The sequence below is a fragment of the Talpa occidentalis genome, unplaced genomic scaffold (genome assembly GCF_014898055.3).
Source record: "Talpa occidentalis isolate TD23 unplaced genomic scaffold, MPIMG_talOcc4v2.1 talOcc4.6, whole genome shotgun sequence".
In the NCBI taxonomy this organism is placed as follows: Eukaryota; Metazoa; Chordata; class Mammalia; order Eulipotyphla; family Talpidae; genus Talpa; species Talpa occidentalis.
The window spans coordinates 77,512,891-77,532,997 of NW_023604972.1; the positions used below are offsets into that span (position 1 = coordinate 77,512,891).

At 36.5% G+C, this 20,107-nt stretch overlaps 1 protein-coding gene across 1 annotated transcript in view; it reads right to left on the reverse strand.

The window, feature by feature from the left end:
• The window catches only part of LOC119260799 (solute carrier organic anion transporter family member 6A1-like), a 29,899-nt gene extending 15,316 nt beyond the window's left edge, over window positions 1–14,583 (reverse strand). Inside the window, exons 1-3 of the mRNA XM_037529878.2 lie at window positions 14,022–14,583; window positions 7,322–7,582; window positions 67–252 (exon numbers count right to left, since the gene is read on the reverse strand). Of these exons, the coding sequence (XP_037385775.1) occupies window positions 67–252; window positions 7,322–7,582; window positions 14,022–14,424 (850 nt within the window). The 5' untranslated portion in view covers window positions 14,425–14,583. The remainder of the gene's footprint in view (window positions 1–66; window positions 253–7,321; window positions 7,583–14,021) is intronic.
• Window positions 14,584–20,107: the final 5,524 nt, after the last annotated feature.

Here is a 20,107-nt window from a genome sequence, read left to right on the forward strand (position 1 = left end):
AACAAAATATAGAAGCTAAATAAAAATTCAAAATGGGTCCACCATAATAGAGGGAATAATACTTGCCTAAGTAAATACCAGATGAGTGTGTTGTGACACTTCCATCAAGAAAAATTATTCCAGAGATATAAATGGGTATTGCTGCTATTCCCTGCAGAATCTGCCCAAGGATGAAGTAAGTCACATATTTTGATTGAGATGACATTGTGTTTCTCTTGCAAACATAAGGAATCTTTCTTTCTAGGCACATATCTTTTGAAAAAGATCATTATATTTTTGTTAAATAAGTCAAAAGTTAACTACATACCAAACACAAAGTATCATTGATATTTTACCTTTTTTAAAGCATTTCCACCATTGTGTTTGTTTCTTTCCGTTAAATTTTCATTTATATTGAATATAGCAGTTCTGCAATCATCATGTTCTCAGAAAAATGCAATAATAAAAGGAAATATGTAGGAATACTGGAAAAGTTGCATATATTTTGAACCAAATATAAATGTGTATGTATGACTATTTGTATATATGCATTTATGAGTCAGTATGAATATATACATACACACCCATATATATATATATATATATATATATATGAATATATACCACATACACACCCATATACACATATTTTTCTTAAATTTGGCATCTGGTATCCCTAATATTTTTTTCTTAAAGTATTAGTTGTCCTGATAATTATAGGAATTTTTTACTTATGAAATACAAAGAGAGAAATCTTTATTTTGATCATCACTAAACACATACAACTGGCACACACAGGTAAAATGTACTTTTATATAATAATATTTTTATGTTTCATAAAGTGAATATCGTAGTATTTATTTTCTTAGTTTTTTCAGAATAATGCTTTATCCATATAGAAGGATAAAATGAGACAAAAATAAATATGGTCAGAAGCAACTTTTCCTTCAGTGCATTTATTCAAGTGAGAGTTTGCATTTTTTTCATTCAAGCAAGTTATTTATTTTTTATGTATTTATTTTACTTACACCACCATTATCTTATATCCTATCCTCTTGTTCCTTTTCCTTCCGCCTTCCTCTTAACCTCAGATTTCTCAGGATGTCAACATATTTTTGAAATTATTTTACATTATTAAATTATTTGTTATATAAATGTCAAGTTTTTATATTTATTATTCCCATTCATTTTACTATAAATAATTCTCTCAGATTCCCTCCATTATGTTGAAAATGGCTACATTTCATCCTTTCTTATGGCTATATAATACTTATGGTGAGAATATACTCCATCTTTTGAACCAATGGCCCATCAGTGGATTTCTAGGCTGCTTCCAGTTCCTAGCTGCAGTAAATAATGCTGTTGTGAACATGTGGACCATAAGGGCTTTTGTGTTGGTTGACATATACCCAGAGAATTTGCTAGGTTATATAGAATTTCCATTTTTAGATTTTTTTTTTTTTTGCTGTTTTAAACACACACGTTTTATTGCTTGCTGGTTTCTTTATTACAAGTTCTTAAGTTGCTGATTCTTTATGTTTTCTGCTAACTGCCCCTCATAATGAGTTGTTTCCTTATATGGTAGTGTTTTACCAGGATTATTTTGACACACAGCATTGTGAAAATCTAAGTGTATAATGAACTAGTTTGATACATTTTTTTATTACAATATGATCACCATAGTAGGTTTAACTAACACCAGTGTGGTGTCAAATAATTATCATTTCTACTAGTGTTGCCAAAAATGACAGTGTGCTCTCTTAGCAAATTTAGTGTTTATATTTTTGAGGTCCATCATCCCTGTAGTATGTATTAGTATTTCTGACTTATTTATCTACTAGTTGCAAGTATGTATCCTTAAACAATAATTCTTTTTTTTTCCTGCTTCAGGCCCTGATGACTACCATTTTTATTCTCTGCTTTTGTTTTCTTTTTTTTTTTTTTATTTTTAAGGTATATCCAGATTGCTTCCTGTAATGGTTGAACCAGTTTTCATTCCCACCAACAATGTGATAGGATTACTATTTCTTCCCATCCTCTCCAATTCTGTGTTGGTGGTGTTTTTAATATATGCCATTCTCGGGGCATGAGATAGTATCTCATAATGGTTTTAAGTGGTATCTCTTTTATTTGTAGTGACAGTGAAGGCACTACACAAGGAAAAATTATTTTTGTTAGAATTAGTTATTAGGTGGCAATCAAATTCTTAAGTTTTTATTTTTTAATTCACATGGTGATAGAACAATAGTAAGTAAATGTTGAAGTGCATTTGCTATTATTGATATATTGGAAGATTCAAGCAATGCTATCAGATTTCTCTGATTATATCCATTTTCATCAGGATTTAGCAAATACTCTTAAGTATTAGTGTGGAAAACCGGTTCCAATATAGATTGCAAAATAGTACACTAATGGAAATTTTCAGGTGATTCAGTATGCATAGGAAATGATATTTGATTCCATGTTAAATGGAAGCTATCTCTATACTTGTGATTCAGAATTGATGATTTAATGTTATATAGACATATTAATTGTGGCGATATCAGTATTAATGTGATGTTTCCACATTCTGACCTCCTAATTTCTTAGTTGCTAGAACTCCTCTGCTACCATTACTTTTATTCCAATTATTTTAGTTATTCATTGGAAACTTTCAAAAACAATACCTGCAAACCTTTCTTAACTATAATTTCAAGCTTCCTGCGCACAAACCATCTCTGTCTTTCCAACACACACCTGGTAATACAATGCCAACAATCCTAAAGGCCCATCATCCATTTATCCTGCTCCTTTTCACTACCCCAATGTTCTCTCCATGTCCTTACTTCTCTCATTGTCATCTTAACACTTTTAAATCCCTTACTGTATCAGATCATGCAATCCCTTAATAATATTGCAACCCACGTCAAATTAAACTCTGCCTACTCTACATCTACACCTCAATTAAAGCTGAATGTAACTGAAGACAAACACACAACCACGCAATTATCACTTTGAATTAATGATAATTAAACGCATGGTAGTCCTTCAACCTGCTGATAATCAAATATGTTCCTAGTCTAATAATCTAGCTTTCTTTGAGAAAATGTAACTTGTTTGGTTCTCTTCTCCTGAGAATCACAGTCCTGAGATTTCTGCTGTCCAACACCTGAAGACAAATGCTTTCCACCAATAGGATAAATTCAATATCTGGTCACCTGTTCTTTTATTTTTTAAAAAACTCTCTTGTTTGAACTATAATTCAAGAAGCAAGGAGCAGTTAGTACTATAAATTGCTGGTGATAATCCAAGAAATATAACTAATAAGAAGTTTAACTATATTAAATAGCAAAATATATGAGTGGCATAGTGAAAATAATTCCATTGCACCTTTTTTTTTAAGATTTATTTATTTATGCATCCAAGAGCTGGGGTACAGACCAGAGGTGTGGGGGATGAGAGGATTCGACAGAGACAGAGTGGGGAACAGAACAGGCAGATCAACTGAAGTACACTGCTGAGGGGAGCAGCAGGCGAGTCAGGAGAGGTCTGCTGTGCCAGAACACTGCTGTTCTGTGGGTTGCTTCCTGGCCTGCCTGGGATTGAACTTGTGCTGCAGTGGCTGCGGACAGCTTCATAGGTTGCGTCTTAACCTGTTGTGCCACCAGGGAGGCCCCCCATTGCACTCTTTAGAGTACATGGAAACCATGTTAAAGTGGGTTGAGGAAAGAATATGCAATAAAGCCAGGAAACATGTACAATTCTTTTTAAAAAGTTGTCAATGAATATGAGGAGATTGTGCAATGTAAAAAAAAAATAGGACTATGGGACTTGTCTACTATTTTATTTTTTAACTTTAGAATGAAAAAAAGAACATATTTATGTGCTTATGAGCAGGAACCAATAAAGATGGAGAATTTGCATAAGGAAGGAGAAGCTAACCAATGCACAAACGTACAGAATGTTGAGTAAAAGGATCACCCTTCCATTTTAACAAGAAGGAAGTAGTAAAGAATGTCAGCATGTAAACATACAAGAAATTATTGTTTTGATGGTGAGAAGTTAAGGCAATTTCTATTATAGCATATATTTTCCACCCAACACTGAAGGTAAGTGTAAAGTGAGGTGATACAGACTGAATGTTTTTGTCCTCCCCAAATTGGTATTTGAAGAGGAAGCCTTTGAGAAGCAACTAAGTCAAGAAGGTAAAGCCCTCATGAATGAAATTAGTGCCCTTTAAAGAAGAGACACAAGAATTTCCTTCTCTTCCTCCCTCCCTCTTTCCTCCAAGCCTCCTTCTTCTGCTTCCCTCCCTCCCTCCTCTCTCCCTCCCTCCCCATTCCTGCTGTGTGAGGACAAAACCAGGAAGGGTGCTCTTATCAGGAACCATAGTGGCCAGTACCTGGATCTTAGATGCTCAACCTCCAAGGCGGCTGGAAATATTTCTTTTTTAAAAAAAGATTTATTTATGCATACAAGAACTGGGGTGTAGGCCAAAGGTGTGGGGGGATGAGAGAATTCACCAGAGACAGAGTGGGGAGCAGAACAGGCAGATTGTCTAAAATACATTGCTGACGGAAGCAGCAGGTGAGACAGGAGAGGTCTGCTTTGCCACATGGGTTGCTGCCGGGCCTGCCAGGGATCAAACTTGTGCTGCAGTGGCTGGGGAAAGCTTCAGAGTGCTGTATCTTTAACTCCCACACCACCAAAAAGGCTCTAGAAATATTTCTTGTTTAAGCTACCCAGTCTATGATACTTTTATTATAGCAGTCTTAATTAAATAATACATGAAAAAAGTCTAAAAATCTTTGTTGTGAATTATGGAAGGGAGAGTGGACTTAAAAACATATTTTTAAGGGATTGGATCTATTTGAGAGCATAGTTGAGGTCGACAGTAAAAAATTCATTGCAGGACTAGTCAATCTGTCCACTTGTGTGATTTTTCTCTAAAATGCTCATCAGTAACGCAGGTACTGGTAAAAGAAAGAAAGATATATATATATATATATATATATATATATATATATATAAAGTTTTCCAGGCCAGTGACAAGAAATGCCAATAGGAGAGGGAACTTAGGAAAATGACTAGAGTATATTGGAAATAATCTAATATTTATAAAAAGGAACATAAAATAAGCTACAAATGGAAGTAACTACAAGACTTATAAAGGGAAAAAGTAGAATTCTGTAGAATGAAGATACCAATGAAAGGAGGATCTGCTATCTTTCTTGGAGTTGGAAGAATAAGTGAGTATCATCAGAGAGCGGGATAATAGATATTTAGAAGTTTTCATTAATGAAAGTGCAATGCAACCAGTTATGGTGGGTAGTCAATTAAATGTAGAGATCTAGAAACTAAAGATTGGAGTGTGATACCATAACTAGTGGACGAAATTTAGTTTCAACTTCTGAAGGATTAAGTGGAGTATGTTATCTACATATCTGCAGCACAGGGTTGACGATCAACTTGTCATGAGTACAGAAAACTGTAAAGGGGTGGGGGAGACAGAAACACTATGGAAGGTGGAAATAAATGGACTGTCCAAAGAGATTCAGAAAACTCACAAAAGAAGATGAACAGGAGCAACTGGAGAAGATAAACAGAAAGCAGAATAGGTGAGACTTGCAGAAACGAAAGTGCAGAAATTTGAAAAATATATACATATACTGAGATGTGAATATGAAGTAGAAAATGAGTTATATAAGAACTAAATATTTAAACAAAATTAAATATCTGCAAAGAGAGTATATGAAATAACTATTGCAAAGACTATTTCTGCTTTTCCAATACCAAGTAGAGGGTGAAGCAGTTAAATACACGAATAGGCTTTGTTGGATAGATTGCATGTTTCCAATTACAAGCAGAAAATAAAGTATGTAGAATTTACATGTTATAAAGAAGACACAAAGGAAGAGGGCTGCACTATTTCTACTCCCATGAGTCCCAATGAATCCTGATCAAGCAGCATCTTTAATGCCTCGGGCGGTGCTTCTTAACTTTTCACTTTTTCTATTTAGAACAGAATTAAGAGAATAGGAATGAAATATTTTCTATTCCCTTCTTTTCAAAAGTCATCTTCTAGCTTAACCAACTGCTCATTTTAAAATATAAGAAACAATATTACAAATATACTCTAAAAATTAATAAATATTTATCCTACATATTTATATTCTATAAACGTAATATAAAGACATGCATATATTATACAGCTTACATATGTACTATATAGTATTCAAACATGTTTACGTTTAAACTATTGTATTTCATATGAAGTATTTTAATTTATGTTATAAACATACATCATACCTATGCTTCTTAAATACCATAAGTATAAGTACACATTATAATGTGTATAAATGTACACACACACAGAGCCATCCTCATGCCTTCTTTCGTATCTCCCTAAAGTCCAGTTTAAAGTTGTCAAACAAGTAAGAGCACTTCAAAACCTTTATAAGTCTTACACGACAGAAATACCTGATGCAATAGTGTTAGAAATTATGCTCTAAAAACTTCAAATAGGGGCCTCCCCGGTGGTGCAGGGGTTAAAGACATAGCTATCAAGCTATCATCAGCCACTGCAGTACAAGTTGGATCCCCAGCTGGCCAGAGAGCAACCCACATGGCACAGCAGACCTCTTCTGTCTCGCCCGATGCTCCCCTCAGCAGTGTATTTCAGTTAGTCTGCCTGTTCTGCTCCCCACTCTCTCTGGTGAATACTCTCACTCCCTGCACCTCTGGATTGCACCCCAGTTCTTGTATGCATAAATAAATAAATCTTTAAAAAACTTCAAATTGTCTTTATGTAGTGGGAATAGCCCACTACACTAATAAAAAATGAGGGAAAAATAAAATCCAAAACTCACTCATCTTTTTAGATTCAAAGTCTTGAAGGACATCTCCCATTTTGAAATGGTAGGAGTCACTAGAAGAGAGGCAATCTTTACATTTTATGTATGTAAGTTTGTTTATGTTGGTATCTGCATTTGTGTATGAGTGCAGTGGTCAAAATAAAGGTATTAATTAAAGCATTCAGAAAGACATAAGGTATCACCAAAGTTCTCAAGATATTAATTATATGAAAATTGAAAGAAATTTTCATGAAATAATTATACTAAATATACTTCCTTTTTCCTATGCCAGTCTCACACATAGACGTATTTATGATCATGAGAAGATTACAGAATGGTGGCATCTATGTTACAGGGAGCTACAATTAATTAACTTAATAAACTGAGTCATATAAATAGATATAGGTCGATAGATGTATATGGAATCACAGTCCATTGTAAGTTCCTATAGTCAATAGTTTAAATGAATAATGATTTGAGGTATGACAGTATCTTATAAAAAATCTTACCGGCATATTTTACATCCTTTTGATAAATTTCTCCACTGAAGTATGGGAAGGCAAATAAAAGTGATCCAAATCCTACTAAAAAGGAGGCAAGTGCAAGCAATCTTGGTACATTTCTTCTCTTGCCATAGAATAATAGGAGAAGCACTGACAGGCAAGATGATACATCGTAAGTCTCTGTCAACAAAAAATGCTTATAGTTGCTCACATGATTTGCCTGATAAAAAAGGTCAGTGCTCAGATCTATAAAACTAAACACAATACCTAGAATGTAAAAAGAAAAAAAGAAAGGAGTAATATGCATTTTAAGAGATAAAATAGATTACCATTTTAATTTTTTTAAATTTTAATTCACGTTGATTTAAGTTTATTTTATACTATTCTGAATATTTAAGATATGTAAGCATATAAGGATGTCTTTTCTAAAATATTAATTGGATTTAACCTGTGTGAAATACTTTCTATTGAATTTTACAGTTATTTTTAAAGCTGTATGTGTCATTTACTGAAAATATTGATATTTTAATCATCTCAATATTGATCTTTATTTTAATGAATCATATTTCAACTATAAAGGCAAAATAAATAAATCTAATGACTACTTTATCTGCCTACCATCCAGAACAGAAACTAAAACATTGTCAAAATAATTGAAGGCAACATAGACTCAAACACATTCTTCTCTTTCTCTCCATAACCCACATTTTATGTTTGAAGCTTACCATTTTTGAATTTTTTAAACACTTTTTTGACAATACATTCATCCTCGAACAATATAGAATTTGTTTGTCATGCTCTTGAACACTAAATAAATGGAATCATATGTGTGCATTTCTGTCACTCAGCATTTAGCTAGGAAAACAATAATCACACTACATGCTAGAAACAAAATCGTTTAGGGGTTGGCTACTAAAGATAACACATTTGTTGGAGTGAAAAGGGAAAAGAGTTACTAATCAAAATTCATAATATTTCTGTGGTCAAAGGTGCTGGGGCATAGGCTGTTGCTGCTATTACTGTTGGCACTGCCATCACTAATTCTTTGATAAGAAGCCAGGATCCACCTCCTACTAAAGTTTGGAGAGCTAGCTCAGAGCCACCTGCTGCTTCTGCTGCCCTTGCAGTTTCCAAAGCTAGAGTCCATGAGCTTATTGTTGCTGAATCATCCACTGTTGCTCATGGAGCTTCATCGACCACTGAGAGTAATTCCAGAGCCTTTATTCACCCAGCATTGTCACACCTGCCAAAAATATAGCTGGAAAGGGTCGAGGGAAGAAGATGCTTCCCTCTCTCTCCTTTTCCCTCCTTTTCAACTCTATTGCCACAGCTTCTCATTGACAGTGCTTAGTGGAAACCAGCTGGCAAGAAAGTCTGGAAAATGTAGGTTACGGCTGGCAGACCCCTTCCAAATAGGCATAATCCAGAAGTAGAACCATGGAATTTATGATCAATAGAGAAATCATTGGCAGAGTTCATCCTGTACATGACCCGGGATACATTTTTATCGTTCTTCCCATATATAAATAGCCTTACCAAATTAATAGCAACATCATCATGCTTCGGTCTATTTTGCAATTATCATTCTTAAAAACAAATGTTCTCACCTCCCCAAAAGAGACAGACATAATCCATTCGGTCACCATATCCATTTCAAGGTCATGCTTATCCTTCTAGTTCAATGACAATATGAATTTTCTTTTACATAAAAACTTAAATTGCAAAGGTGTAAGTAGTTTATAAAATATAGTTAATCAAACATATCACAGAACTAACTGAATTTTTGAGGAATTGTGTTGCAAAAGGAACCCTATGCCTGTATTAGAGTCAAGCAGTTTTACAAACCAAGGCCAGAAGGAAAAAAGATATAAAATCTTCCCTGAATCCAAGAGGACAAGTTTCTTTAATTCTCATTTTTGATGGGGTGAAGAAGGATAATGGTCAAAGTAAGAAATGTTCTGTTAGTAACTACACATCTCTGAAGTTGAGGAATTAATTCCCCTCTAATTCAGTAATATTTTGTAATCTAGACATGAATTTGCAAATTTCTCTCAGTTAATACTCTTTTGTCAAATAGTAAAGGAAAGATAAAGAGAAAATTTAAAAATTGGAATATTTACACACACATAAATATATATATATGTATGTATGTTTGTGTGTGCACATAAACAAGAGAAAAAAGCAGAGCTCCTAAAGTTTTTATTTCTCTATATGGTTATGAGACCATCGTTGATATTTATAACTTCCTTCTTCTACTACTCACCCCTCTTCTCTTGATCTCAGATAACATATATAAGTTGCTGCCTCAGAGTGTATCTCACTCTATGGGACAACACACAAGTTTTTTTGTTCTGTTTTGTTTTGTATTGATTGCCTAGCTAGAACTTTATCTAAGTCTTCACTAGGGCATTATAATTGTCTAAGGTCAAGATTTTCTGGTTATTGAGATGGTAGTAAGATCAATGATCTCCATGAACATGAACTTCTTGATGTATTTCTCTTGCTCTGAAATGAGTTCCTTCACTATAAGCAATGAATGAATAAATAGGTGATTTTGATGTTGTTCATTAAAGTCATTCTGGTGATGAAAGAAGAACCCATATATATATATATATAAAGTAAATATCTATTTCAGTGAAGAGAAATTGTTGCCCAATCCATTGTGGAAGCAGATAATGTAATCAACTTGCCTCCAGTTTGCTGCTTGGTTTAACTAAGGAATAGAGTAATTTCCTAGATTATGTTGACTTTTCCTGGTGGCAAATCAAGCAGTCAGTAGGGCAACAGCCAAATCAACTGTGGTGAAGATAAATCCATCTATTCATTTCTTGTATTATCCTCATCTTTGATTCAATTCCCACTATAAAAATGAACCCATTAAACAAGATATTTGATGTCTGGGAAAAGATGCTAGCTAATATTCACAGGATGCTTATCTATTTACCCAATTATTAAGAGCTTCCTCTGCAATGAGTTTCTTTTAGTGAATATATTTATCTGGGATATTTCTGTCCATTTAGAGAGTCAGAACCCTTATCCATCCATCCCAGTCATCAGATGGTCAAATCATTCAGCAAAGGCAGCATGGCATCTAGGCAATAGGGACAGTCAGATGCACTACTTTTTGTTCTGCCCCCAGGAGATTTGTCTTTCCTCTATTTTGCAGTGCCTCTGCTGAGTTGGGCTTTAATAAAACCATGGAATAGTTTTATTAAATAGTTTTCATTTTCAAAATACTGCAGTTGTACCAAGAATTATGTTTCTTTCTTGGTAGTGGGTGGTAGAAATGAAGAAACTTTCCTTCATTTTGGAAAGCATAACACTGCACACACCCAACCACTTGATACCTATAAGCATCATGGAAGTGGCAGGCAGATTTGGGGTGTTTAAGGTATTATTTCTCAGGACAAACTTTATAGTGAGTTCGGAAATTCTGGGATAGGATTCTAGTTATGAATCTGGTAGCAAAAAAAAGTGGCTATGGAGTAGGTCATGAGTGCAAATAGAATTCTTTTAATTCAAGAGATGTAAATACAGTTTCTTCAAGCAAGGTGCTGCTTTTTCTTCAGCTGTAGGAGGAATAGTTACTTCTACTATGAACAGAGGATCATGATTTTGGGGTTTATGTTTTTCACATTCATTAGAACCAAGATGTAAAATTCCCTGTGTAGTTGTTCCCCAGTACTTTCTATGGACATTATGTTTAATATTGTGATATCTGGCAAAGAAAATGCACCCAAGTAAATTTTCACAGAATAGGCAAAAAAGACAAGTTTGGAGTTGATAGGCAATAAACATGTACTGATATTGACATAGAGAGACAATAAATTGACAAATTGATTCAGAAAGAGTTTGTATAGGCACCTAATCCCACATAAGCTCTTTCAGAAAGGAAAGAAAAGACCAATTAAATTAATGAAGCCAGTATTACCTGATACTAAAGGCAGACAAAAACCCACATAAAAAATTCTTAACAAATTTTTGGAAAGGTTAATCCAGCAATATAGAAAAATGATAACAAACCAGAATGAGGGCTTATCCCAGGAATGTAAGGTTGATTATCCCCCCAAAGTAAATGCAATCTATAATATTATGCATATAAAATATATATGAAGTATCTATAATTTATAGAATAAAGAAGAAAAATATATAATGGTCTCCATAGACCATTATAGGGAGAAAAAAACACTTGATAAAATTCAGCACCAATTTTTTTTTTTAAATTTATACAAGCACTGGGTACAGTCAGAAGTGCGGAAGGGTGAGAGAATTCACCAGAATCAGAGCGGGGACCAGAACAGACAGACTGATGAAATACACTGCTGAGGGGAGCAGTGGGCAGCAGGAGAGGTCTGCGCACCATGTGGGGCCCTCACCTAGTGGCCCGGGATCAAACTAGCGCTGCAGAGACTGCGGGCAGCTTCGCAAGCCAGAGCTCAACCACTGTGCCACCGGGGAGGCCCTACCACCAATTTCTGATAAAAATTTTCAAACAACTAAGACTAATTGGGAACATCCACAAAGTGATAAAGGACAAGTACAATCACTCTCAGTTAACATTTAATTGTGAAAGGCTGTAAGTGATTTCTACCTAAAATCAGCAAAAAATAAATGAATGCATTGTTTTATAACTTGTGTTCAACACTGTACTGGAGGTACTACCTAGTACAACAAAGTAAGGAAAATAAATTTTAAAAATACAGATTAGGAAGAAAGAAGTAAAACTATTGTGTTTCACAGTTGACATAATCATGTATGTAAAAAGTCCTAAGGAATCTGCCAAAAGTATCATTCTATAAATGATAAGAGTTAAATTTAGCAAAGTTTTAGAACAGAAAACTTAAATAAGAGATATACAGTGAAGCATTGGAATACACAGTATTATTAAGATCTCAATTTCTACAAAATAAATATCACAATTAAAATTCTAGTAAAGGGCCTCCCCTTGTGGCGCAGCGGTTGAGAACTGGGCTGCGAAGCTCTGCAGCTCCAGTTTGATCCCCGGCCACCGGCAAGGGTCCCACATGGCACGCAGACCTATCCTGCCCCCGGCTGATCCCTTCAGCAGTGTATTTCATCAGTCTGCCTGTTCTGCTCCCTTCTCTGGCTCTGGTGAATTCTCTCACCTTCCCACGCTTCTGACTGTACCCAGTGCTTGCATAAATAAATAAATCTTTAAAAAAAATAAAATTCTAGTAAGGTTTTAATATAACCAATATGTTGATTCTAAAATTATTATGGAAAAGAATGTCTAGAATTAGCCAAAATAAATTTATACCCTTTCCATATGTTCGAAATTATGTCAAAATTGTTGAAAATGTAGCAATAAATAATAAATAGATCACTTAAAGAAATATATCATTTTTTATGAATGGATGACTGAATATTATACTCAAATGATCTAATAATTTGTATGAAGTCAGATTATGAAACTAATACCAAACACTGTCAACCACTTGCTCAAAAGTCTTCTGTGACTTCCCATTATCCACCTAATAAGGAGATTATATTAAGTAAGATGATGCCTGTAAAACCCCTTCCTTACCTCTCAATATATTAGTGGGAAGTAAAAATACTTTAGTATCCTTTCAAAATTGTCACTCTGTTGTTTAAAGACATGTGATCACAATGTGACCACAATTTGTCATTCCCTTCTTTCAAAAAATTCATTTATACATTCAAAACATATTTATTGAATATCTTTTCTGCTTCAGTTATATACTAATTCCTGGAAGACACACTCAATAAAATCAACATAATTACCCTTTTTAGTGCTTAGGTACTTAGGTGAAACCGTTACCCAGTCACAAGTGTCACTTCCATTCAAAACAAGGTTTTCCCGTATCTGAGTGTTTATTATAGCACTCACTCTTTCATCCATTTTTTCACTACATCATTCAATAAATACTCTTTAACTACATGCATGGCTGTTAGATCTGTCCCTACTTATCAAAGTATGTATGCTTCTTCCTCAAGAAATTCTTTGGTGATCTCAAAGTAAACTTATGTTGATGTTTTTCTCTCATATGTTTCTTATCTAGTCTTTATTGCACTTATTTAGACATTGAATTTTAGAATAAAATGAGATCATATTTGGCAAACTCTAAAATCATTAATGTAAACAGATTAGTAAAGAATCTAGGAGTGATGGGAGTGGTGGACTCTTATCAACTAGAGATGTGTGGGCAATGACAGACTCCTTTGAGTTTGGGTTTTCTGATAAAGATTATTTCAAGTCACATATCACCTTTACTCTCCATACAGGAGGAAACAAGATTCAGACAGAAAGTGGTTTGGTCCGTATGTCTCAAAATTGTGGTCAGAACCAGAAAAATTTGATGGTCACAGATACTGTTTTCAACTTTAATTTCCCAAATGATTCAACACTGAACTTCTCAGAATTGAACATTAAGCAACAGACCCTCCTTCCAGTTGGTTCTCTGGAGATTAGGCCCTTATTATCCAAACTGTGAGGGGGGAACTGTGTTAGTCAGGTGCCTGATGAGGTGAAGCAATGACGAAGCCCAACCCAAGGTGGTGACCCAGTTAACCTGTTTTGATTCCAGACATATCTTAAGACCATGCCAGAGCTGGCTAAAGCTAGCCCACTCTACACTAGGCCCTGCACACATACCATTTGTCTCTCACCGGCCTCCCTACCTCACCAAATTCAGCTGCCGCCCGCATCGCTGTCCCCCAGGCTCACCTTGAGAGATGACCAAGAGGCAGTAGAAAACTAGGAAGCAGTGGACATTATTAAAGCGCTGCCAGCTGGGAATAATTATAGAGCCCAATCCGCAAGGCGGATCCAAATTTTCTTGTCGTTTTTTTGGTTTCCTGGTAGAGGCCCCTTTTTTTCTTAAATTGGAGAACCTGATTAGACTGTTTGCAACCGTCATCCCATATGAAGAGCTTTTCGTGTCCACTTTCTCCAAGGCCCCGTTGTCCTGAGAAGACTGGACCTGCGCCTCTTGAGGCTCCACCTCCACTAGGTCTCCCTCCATGGCTGGAGTGTGACTCACGCTGGACCGTGCTGAGTAGATGGTAACACCTGATGCCTTGGACGCGGTGCCATCCTTTCTACGCGCTTGAACGGAAAGGTCGGCCATGCTGACTTCTGGGAACCGGTGACCCCCAGGGTAAATGCTGCCTAACCGGTGTCTGCAGCCCTCCAGAGGGAAGGAGGCAAACGTCTTGGAAGGGAGGTTGACAGTTGCCTTGTGAGAACTTCCAGGACTGTTTCCTTCTCTGCTTTCACGTGGGGAAGAGGTAAGGGTTGGGTGGGGGAGGGGTAAACTTATAAACATAGATTAAGATAACCGCTAACACCTACGGGAGCACCAGAGTTAACTCTAGTGATAGTCAAGGATGTTAGCATTTATTTAACAATTTCTTTTCTTTTTTTTTTTTAATATGCTTAACTATTTTATTTATTTATTTATTTATTTATACAAGCACTGGGTACAGTCAGAAGCACGGGAGGGTGAGAGAATTCACCAGAGCCAGAGCGGGGAGCAGAGCAGGCAGAAGGACCTAAGTACACTGCTGAGGGGAGCAGCGGGCGGCAGGAGAGGTCTGCGCACCACGTGGGACCCTCCTCCGGTGGCCGGGGAGTAGCTGGGGATCGAACCGGCGCTGCAGAGGCTTCGGGCAGCTTCGCAACCCAGCGCTCAACCGCTGCGCCACCGGGGAGGTCCTATTTAACAATTTCTAATTAGGAAACAGGAGTGTGCAATGATGGGACAGTGGAATTCTCTCCCAATTGCCGCAGGCTTACTTTCATGTAGTATTTATTAAATGGGGTGATCTCACCAAAAATATGGTTGAAGGACCAGGAGAAATCGGAAGACTTGAAAATACACTTCTACCTCAATCGGAAGCTAGCAAAGATCATAAAACAATATACCAATGAATGCTTATAAAACTAAGTGAAGTGTTTTGCACATAAAAATTATTATCTCAAAGACTCTATATGAAACCAAGAATCAAAGATTTGCTATTTTCCTCCCTAAATAAGGAAATAGAACCTACAGTGTAATTTACTTTCCCAGGTACAAAATCTTACTGAAAAAAAAGTATATAGGAGAATAAAAGCAGGATATAAAACATGTATGTTTTACTTGAAAATACAACTTTTTTTTAAAAGATTCATTTATACAAGAACCGGGGTACAGTCCAGATGCGTGGGAGGGTGAGAGGATTCACCAGAGACAGTGGGGAACAGAACAGGCAGACTGACTTAAATACACTGCTGAGGGGAGCAGCGGGCGAGACAGGAGAGGTCTGCCATGCCATGTGGGACCCTCACCCGCCAGCAGGGATGGAACCGGTGCTGCAGAGGCTGCAGACAGCTTCACAGCACTGAGCTCAACTACCTGCGCCACCAGGGGAGTCCCAATACAACTTCTTAATTGTTGTTGTTTTGTTTTTCTTTAGCAGAAATAAAAATTATTCAGGCCTAACATCTTTGGAAGATGCCATTTAAGTGAAATGAAACTATCTTCCCTCCCATATATTAAACATTGTTTTACCAAAAATAATCCAGCTCTTCAAAAAGTTTTGAGTTGCTAGAAAGTGTTGAGTGCTAGAGAAATATAGCTGAGAAGGACTTGGGAGGAGGGTATCACCCACCCCACAACAACCTGAGTTTACCTCAACAGCTATATGCCTATCAGTGGGTGGAAATGTTATTTTATCTATACTGAAGAGACCTAGTTTGTCCAAAACACAGTCACTATGCAAATAAGATAAATGTCCTCATTTTCTCCTGATGAGTTCATCATATTCAACTAACATGCTTGCTGACATTGCTTCATGAAATTAGGAAAGGATATTCCTAGGAGACAGGAAATCCTGTTAGTGCTTTGGTACCAGAATGAGCTAGTTCATGCCCCTACAGTCCCAATGTTCAATTCCTAACCATTTTTGCACATAAAGCAAAAGCAATTTCATCTCTAGGATTGAGGCAGGAAACTCTCCTGCCCCCTAATCCCTGGTAAAGGTTAGTTATTACAGGGAGAGAGATAAAACAGGAGAGAAGTTCAGGGAACCATCCTGTCCTGTGGTCCACCCAAAGTTTAGCTATCACCAGCGGGAATGATGGAATTAAAAACACCTGCCGAAGAAGAGCTAAAAAGAAACTTCTCTGAAGAGGAAATGCAAATGGCCAACAGACATACGAAAAAATGTTCAACATCACTTGTAATCAGGGAAATGCAAATCAAAACTACCATGAGATACCATCTCACACCAGTGAGAATGGCACATATTAAAAAAACTAGCAACAACAAATGTTGGCGAGGGTGTGGAGAAAAAGGAACTCTTCTGCACTGTTGGTGGGAGTGCAAACTGGTCCAACCACTATGGAGAGCTGTGTGGAGATTTCTGGACCTACTAAACATAGAGCTTCCATATGATCCAGCAATTCCACTCCTAGGTATTTACCCAAAGGACACAGAAACATCAATTCCAAAGAGCACCTGCACCCCTATGTTTATAGCAGCACTGTTTACAATAGCTAAGCTTTGGAAACAACCCAAATGCCCAAAAGTAGATGACTGGATCAAGAAGATGTGGTACATATATACCATGGAATATTACTCAGCATTCAAAAAAGATAAACACATGCAATTTGCAGCAACATGGATGGCGCTGGAAGGGATCATGCTCAGCGAAATAAGCCAAAAAGAAAAAGAAAAATACCGGATGGTCTCACTCATAGCAGGAATCTAGAAAACTTAAATAAGGGACCAGGAAAATGAATATAAGAAAGTGAAAATCAAAATCAACAAAAAACTATGAACCAGAGACACTTTTTGGGGGGTGGGGGGCGGGAGGGGAAGGATTGGGGTCAGAATGGGGCGTTTGCAATTGTATGGGGGAATATAAAAATAAAATTTAAGATTAAAAAAAAATAAAAATAAAAAAAAAAAAACACCTGCCGAAGGGGACGACAAGCAATATCATTCCTTACCAAAAACTGTTACCAAAAAAGGGACAAACTCTGACCTCTGAGACTCAGGTACTCAAAGCCTAAAGCAGACTCATTAGCATTCTATCAGTGTAGCTGGGTCTCTCTCCTGCAGTGTACGCATACTGGAATACTAAAAGCTGAGGGTGGAATAGTAGCACTGGTCAAAAATAATAATTCAAGAGCTCCAGGTTTCTTATGAAGAACAAGAAAGCTTCAGTTCCCACTGGAAGACTTTTAAGCTTGTAATAAGTACAGTAAAACAAAACCCAAATACAACTCCATTTTTGTCAACATTGGCAAACTTATACTAGGAGACAAAGAAAAATGAACCAACATTTCTAAGTGTAGATACACCAGTCTCCAATATTTTTTTTTTAAGATTTATTTATTTATCCAAGCACTGGGTATAGTCAGAAGCGTGGAAGGGTGAAAGGATTCACCAGAGCCAGAGCGAAGAGCAGAAAAGGCAAACTAATGAAATGCACTGCTGGGGGGAGCAGTGGGCGACAGGAGAGGTCTGCATGCCATAGGGGACCCTCACCCAGTGGACGGGGATCGAACCAGTGCTGCAGAGGCTGCAGGCAGCTTTGCAACCCAGCGCTCAACCGCTGTGCCACTGGGGAGGCCTCTATTTTTTTAAAGAGTTATTTATTTTTATACAAGTGCTGGGGTACAGGACAGAGGCGTGGGAGTGTGAGAGGATTCACCAGAGCCAGAGCAGGTAGCAGAACAGGCAGACGACTGAAATATACTAATGAGGGGAGCAGAGGGAGAGAAAGGAGAGGTCTGCCATGCCATGTGGGAATCTCCCTAGCTGGCCGGGAATCGAACCCGTGCTGCTGAGGCTGTGGACAGGGGAGGCCTCTCCAATATTATTTTTTATATAATGTTCCAGATATTAATATTACTATCTGGAAATTAGCATTAAATGATTTACTATATATATAATTGAGGCATCAAGGAGAGACAATGAGGTAGAAGAATTATTTGAATATGTAATGGTCACAAATTTTATAAAACAAATGAAGATGTAGAACGACATATACAAGAACCTTGGGAAACAGCAAACAAAATAAGTACACAGGAAAACACACCTAACCATATAAAGTCAAACTGTGAAAAATCAAACCTAATTAGGAAAGTTTGTTGAAATCATAGAAAAGAAAAACATAATTTAAAGAGAAACAGATTTTTTAAAATTATACTATCAGTAACTATGCAGGCTAGAATATGATGAAACTATATTTTTAAAATATGGAAGAAAAAGCCTATCAAGGATATTTTATCCAGCAAAATATCCTTCAAAACTGAAAAAATCAACAGAATATTAGCATACCAATCCAACAATATATAAAAATAATTATATTTCATGACAAAGTGGGCTTTATCCCAGGAATAGAACATTTAAACATTGGTTAATTACATACATAAAAGACAAAATCCACATGATTGTTTTAATAAATGCCGGAAAAGTATTTGGAAATATCACAGCTGATGAAAAAAAAACACAACAAAATTAAGAATAGAGGGAACATCTTCAAACTGATAAATGTATCTGTCGAAAACTTCTAGGACATAATTTTATATTTTTTAAATGGTTATTGACATTCTTCAAAGAAATAGAACTATTATTGATGAAATACATATGGAATCACCAAAAACCCCAAATAGCCAAAACCTCCTGACAAAAAAAAATAAAGGAAGGGAATGGAAGCATCATCCTCCCAGACTTCAAACTCTACTACAAAGCCATAATCATCAAAACTGCATGGTATTGGAACAAGAACAGACACATGGACCAAAGGAACCAAATAGAAAATCCAGAAATAAACCCACAGATTTATGGTCAACTAATATTTGACAAAGGAGCAAAGAATATGCACTGGAGCAAAGAAAGTTTGTTCAATAAATGGTGCTGGGAAAACTGGGTCGCTAAATGCAAAAGAATGAAGCTTGACTACTACCTCACACCATGCACAAAAACCAACTCAAAATGGATTAAAGAACTAGACATAAGACCCGAAACCATAAAATACATAGAAGAAAATATAGGCGAAACACTACATGACATGCACCTCATAGACATCTTCACAGACACATGACCCAAAGCAGTGATTGTGAAGGCAAAAATAAACAGCTAGGACTACATCAAATTAAAGAGCTTCTGCACAGCAAAAGAGAAAATAATCAAAACAAAGAGAAACCCCACCGATTGGGAGAACATTTTTGCACACAACACTAATGATAAAGGACTGATCACAGAAATCTAAAAAGAACTGATGAGACTCAACAACAACAAAGAAAATAATCCAGTCAAAAAATGGGCAGAAGAGCTAAAAAGAAACTTCTCTGAAGAAGAAATGCAAATGGCCAACAGGCATATGAAAAAATGTTCAGCATCACTTGTAATCAGGGAAATGCAAATCAAAACTACCATGAGATATCATCTCACACCAGTGAGAATGGCACATATTAAAAACACTAGCAACAACAAATGTTGGTGAGGTTGTGGAGAAAAAGGAACTCTCCTGCACTTTTGGTGAGAGTGCAAACTGGTCCAACCACTATGGAGAGCTGTGTGGAGATTTCTGGACCTACTAAACACAGAGCTTCCATATGATCCAGCAATTCCACTCCTGGGTATTTAACCAAATGACACAGAAACAGTAATTCCAAAGAGCACCTGCACCCCTATATTTATAGCAGCACTGTTTACAATAGCTAAGCTTTGGAAACAACCCAAATGCCCAAAAATAGATGACTGGATCAAGAAGATGTGGTACATATACACAATGGAATGTTACTCAGCAATCAAAAAG